The following is a 5,017-nucleotide window of genomic DNA, read 5'->3' on the forward strand; positions in this document are numbered from 1 at the left end:
CCCTATACATAATAAACATCTCCAAAGAGGTGGATTTTACACGTCTGTCCAGCTCTGCAGAGACTACACCTCACTAACCCTTGTCTACATGAAATGTCCTGTCACAGCCTAGATCCACCTCTTAAATCGTAAGTATAGACGCAATTAAGATGTGTGCTTAGGTTTAGAGGAGTTTCCATGTTGGATTATATTTTCTTCTCTATGCCATATTCTCAGGTGTATTTGCGCACAATAAAATAGCCTGCTTTTCTACATTTTTCAAAGCCACAATGTGACTAACTTTATTTTGTGTTCGCTACTTCATCAGCAAGCATAGTACAAACAATTGTTAAATTGCCTAAGAGAGGACCAGCCCTTTTATGATTGCAATAAGCATCAAAAACATAAACAAAAATAAAACATTTTGTACGTTTACTGGAAAAGAAATCATCTACAAGGTTACTGTATATCATAGTCAAGTTTACTGCAAGCAGGAAGGAAGCTTTTAACCACTTTCGTAGAGCCACATGTTCTGTCTCGGGTGATACCACTCATAGAAGTCTGATCCAAAGAGGACATCAAAGTCCTTCCTAATATCCATCTTGCTTCAGCAACAATTTGTAAGCGTTTCAGTTGTTCATATACAGACTACATGTATGATCTTTCTCAATCAACTGTTTTTTTATTATTATTTAATAGGATAATTAGTTATTTATAATTATGGACATGGAAAACCATATATCTTATGACAGGAGAAAAAAACAAATATCAAATTGTGTCAAAAATCAAGGCTATACAAGTATTACATTATCTTGAAACATTAAAAATGCAAATATAATTTCACCATTGATCTTTTATTTGGGATCGGCCTGTAACCAGCTCCAATTGAATTGCCCTGATTTGAACCAGTGTTATGTATGAAACAGTTTCTGCAATGGATTAATTCCCTATATTCACCTAGACCTGCTTCCACCCAAATATATAGGGCAAACTCTCTGGAAATAATCAATAGGACTTATTGCACTATGGTGCGAATTTTGCACAGAAACACAGCAACCAATAAGCTACTATTTAGTGCAAGTAAGACAGTGTATACAAAGATCTTTTCACCAATCTGTTTCCACCATATTCATCATTTTATGCCATAACAATGATCATTTAATCTTTCATCCAAGCATCCTTATCATACCACACTGTCAAGAGCGAAGGACACGGGGAGAAGGAAATTACAAAGAGGGCTTTCTGGAAGCCATACACAGTGCAAATGAAGTGTGCTGGGGTCTGTAGTAAGCACTGCCATCAGCATGTCACAGTGCTAACCTGCTGCTTTCCTGCAAAGTCCAAAATATAGTCCACCTCATTGTGTCCCAGGTACAGCTCAGGCAGCTCTTCAATTCTGTCCAAGCCTAATTCCAGAACCAGAGATGTCAATACATCCTCGTCAATGAGGTCAGCATCTGTCACATTTAAGGGAGGCATGAGCTGATGGTGATTGGGTGCCATTCTGTAAGCAGGAAGCCCCTGTGTAAGTCCAGGATTACCAATCATTGGATATCCCTGGTACTGAGTATTAAGTTTTTGAAGATGCATTGTAGCCATTAATTGCTGGGTTCCTATATAGGACTGGCCTTGCCCAGTGTACATGATAGGGGCTGCCATATGCATACCCATCCGTGTCCTCATGCTTCCATCAGGATGGGCAGCTCCATATTGCATCATTGGCGTTGAAGGCATGGATCGAGTAGGATGAAGAGGAGGTTGAGTCTGCATAGTGTTCATGCCCATCCTATAGTTGGGATGCCCATTGTGCAAGGTTGGCATCATCATAGGGTCTGCCATCCCCTATATTAAGAAAACAGAATAAGTCATGGTTTCTTACATTAATCTTAAGAAAACAGAGCACAAGACAAAAGCTTCAGATGACCCCCTGCGTATGCTACTTGTGGTCAACATATTAGAGGCAGATGGGAGATAAGTATGTAATTCACACATTCTGTATCTGCTGTTACTATGTATTTCAACACATAAGTAATGCCTAAAAGGCACATTAAAAATAGGATGAATGGTTTCTGAACTGCTTCTTACCACCATTGTTTCATATATTTTATCCCTGCAGCCTGATCTGTAACTGTAATAGAGTGTAATGCAAATAGAGGAACACACTTTCAAAATACATCACTTACAGACCCAACACGTGAATGGGTGTTGTATGATGAATATGCCCAGGTTTCATTTCAAGTTTTTATTTAATAGAGAAAAAACAGTCATTATATTTTCATATAGCTGACCAGGCTGTGTACACTGTTGTGGAAATATTTTATTTTAATATATATCCTTATGGGGGGTACACACAAGCGATTTTTACCTATTTTCTAAGCGATCTGTCTACATCGCTTAGAAATTAAGCACGGATCACTCCGTGTGTACCCCTCATAGCGATGGCGGCGAGCGGCATCGCCATTGCTCGCTCAGATCTTTAGCACATGCAGACAAGATCTAGTTAGATTGCCTAGCATGTGCATAAACAACACTGGTTAGCACAGATCGCTCAGCACACATCGCTGTGTGTATAGTAGTGTGAGCTGAGCAATCTGTGCTAACCTGGGTCGCTTAGCACACAGCACAAGTCGCCCTGTGTGTACCCCCCATTACTTAAAGGTAGTCTGGCAGGTGTAGTGAACCAGTCTTCCCAGACAGGTCACAGATCGTTTTCTCTCTATGCACTGCTCTGTCTTATGATTTGAACTGTTGTAGTGACCTTTGAAAGTGAGGCAATTGCTCTCTATAATAATCAGTATGGTGTAAGTAGCCTGTAGTACAGCCTTGCCTACCATTTACTTCAAGTTGTACTTGAAGAGAATATCCATCCACACAGGATTTACTAATAGTGCTGGTACCTCACAAGTATATTATAGCGACATCTTCATAATAAAGTTATGTTTTTACATGAACAATATTTGCAAAACTATAACTAACATGAAAAAATAAAAGTGTGTGTGTGTGTGTGTGTGTGTGTGTGTGTGTGTGTGTGTGTGTGTGTATACATGTCAACAAGAGTTGCACCTAGAAGCTTCGGTCATTTTATTTTTAAACCAGAAATATTTTATTCTCTAAAATGTCACCCATTGCATCTGGGAAGGAAAAATATAACTCCTCAGCACAACACAGGGCCATGTGGAATTCTACTCTCAAAGCAATACTTTGTATAAACCCCTTTAAATATCATCAACACAGAAATGAGTAGCTGACATGAGCATGTTACATTAAATAGGCATTTTATAGCATTACATGTAGATATTCATTACTTTTCCAGCAAATAATAGTGGCATCTGGCTTTAAATGAGTCCCTGCTATTATGTGACACAGTGTTTGCCCTTCCTAATAAAGGGATTTGCAGTTGAGGGTTACACAAAGCTGCAGTGACACACATAAATGAATTAAGGACTTAATAAATGAGATAAAAGGTTAACAACAACAAAAAAAAAAAAAGGACACAGTTACTATGAAGTTATACACTTCTGTCCGTATAAAACCAAACATACACTTCTGTAGTGACGGTAGGCATGTGCAGACTGCAGACAACGTTGTACCAGGTTGTTTGTCCTTTTTCACAGTTCACACCCAGCTGGATCTGCATTACAGTCACACGGGATTCACAATGAAAACAAAAGATTTTACAAAAAGTTTAACCCCTTCCCTGCCCAGCAGCTACAGTCCCTGAACAAAGCCGAGTAATAGTGTGCCAATGCATCCCTGTCACACAGCTGCACTGTAACCTCCCTCTCTATAGAATCATTTCTAGTAATTTAGCATTTAGTCATTTCCAGCACACAAGTGTAGCGTTGTGTCTGCCCATGCAGTTATACACACGCACCAGGCATAATCACAGGACAATGAGATTACAGGCTGCTAGACCGTACTCACCCAAATTCTCCGGCTGGGTTACTGTGTCCTTTCTATTCCCAGTCAGTGTGCGCTGTGAGTGGTAGGCTGAGAGCAGCGATCTAGAATACAGACAGCAGACTGAGCAGCAGTGAGCAATGCACACACCGCCCTACTCCATGCTCCCTATTGGTAAGCTGGGCGGTGCAGGAGGCGAGAGCGGGGAGGGGCTGGCCGGCTACTCCCGTCCCGATTGGATGGCCCTCCTGCTGCACCAACAAAGGGCAACATTATACCTCAGCCCATGTGCTGCTGTTACTTGAATAACTCCTGCCTTACTGATGATTATGCAAGTAACGAGGCACTGTGCCCAATAGGAAATTACAGTCACTCACTATTCAAATAATGCAATTGTATTTATTTATTTATTTACAGATTAAAGGCGTCAATGAAAAGCTTTGTGAGTGGTTAAAATAAAAATTGCTGTTAGTCAGATGTAGGGATGCATAACTTCGAACTGTGTTTATAAATAAATGGTAATGCATACTGTTAGGGTATTGGGAGCGGAGTTATACATTTGTGGGGAATTTTCATTGTCAGACACTGTTAAGAAATTGAGAAAAGAAAAATGTACTTAGATTTCTCGGCATATCCAACAAATATCAAAGTGCGACTACAACCTAGATCCAATCCAGAAAAATAACCAAAATTGTAAATCTCTGGAAGAGGTTGGTGGTGCTCCCTGAGAGTATACTGATAATGAAAAAATACTGATACTGAAAAACTACCGTGAAAGAACGGTACTAGACTCTACTATATTGGGGCACTCATGTCTATAGCCAAATTATACCCAAATTGCAATGGACAAAAGAGCAGTAAAACTTAACTTTTATTCATTGTCACAATATAAAATTGGAGGAATTCAACTCCCAATCACTAAAAAGCAAAATATAGACACACAAGACATGTAATACGACATAATTAAAAATGCACAAGTTCATGTACTTAGGTCTCAGCCCAAATCAATAACATGTACAAATTTCTGGTCGTCTGTGTAAAGGCCCATATAGACGGGCCGATGTGGGAGAGATGTGTGCTGTGCGTGCGGGGGGAGACGCGCTCATTTCACCCAGCGGGTGAAGTGAGCGACCTGCTA

General features: G+C 40.1%; 1 protein-coding gene across 2 annotated transcripts; it reads right to left on the minus strand.

The window, feature by feature from the left end:
* Positions 1-245: 245 nt before the first annotated feature.
* LOC135037375 (cbp/p300-interacting transactivator 3-like) lies at positions 246-4,073 on the minus strand. 2 transcript variants are annotated; one of them, XM_063954545.1, is made up of 2 exons: positions 3,904-4,073; positions 246-1,821 (listed from the first exon to the last, which is right to left on the minus strand). In XM_063954545.1, the coding sequence occupies exon 2, from the start codon at positions 1,816-1,818 to the stop codon at positions 1,279-1,281; it is 540 nt and encodes a 179-aa protein (XP_063810615.1). In that variant the 5' UTR covers positions 1,819-1,821; positions 3,904-4,073; the 3' UTR covers positions 246-1,278. The 2 variants fall into 2 exon arrangements, with proteins under 2 accessions (XP_063810615.1, XP_063810616.1); XM_063954546.1 differs by lacking the exon at positions 3,904-4,073 and adding an exon at positions 3,522-3,590.
* Positions 4,074-5,017: the final 944 nt, after the last annotated feature.

The sequence above is a fragment of the Pseudophryne corroboree genome, chromosome 2 (genome assembly GCF_028390025.1).
Source record: "Pseudophryne corroboree isolate aPseCor3 chromosome 2, aPseCor3.hap2, whole genome shotgun sequence".
Classification (NCBI taxonomy): Eukaryota; Metazoa; Chordata; class Amphibia; order Anura; family Myobatrachidae; genus Pseudophryne; species Pseudophryne corroboree.

Coding starts and splice junctions, on each gene's coding strand:
- LOC135037375 (XM_063954545.1), bottom strand. CDS start 1,818: ATGGCAGACCCTATGATGATGCCAACCTTGCACAATGGGCATCCCAAC.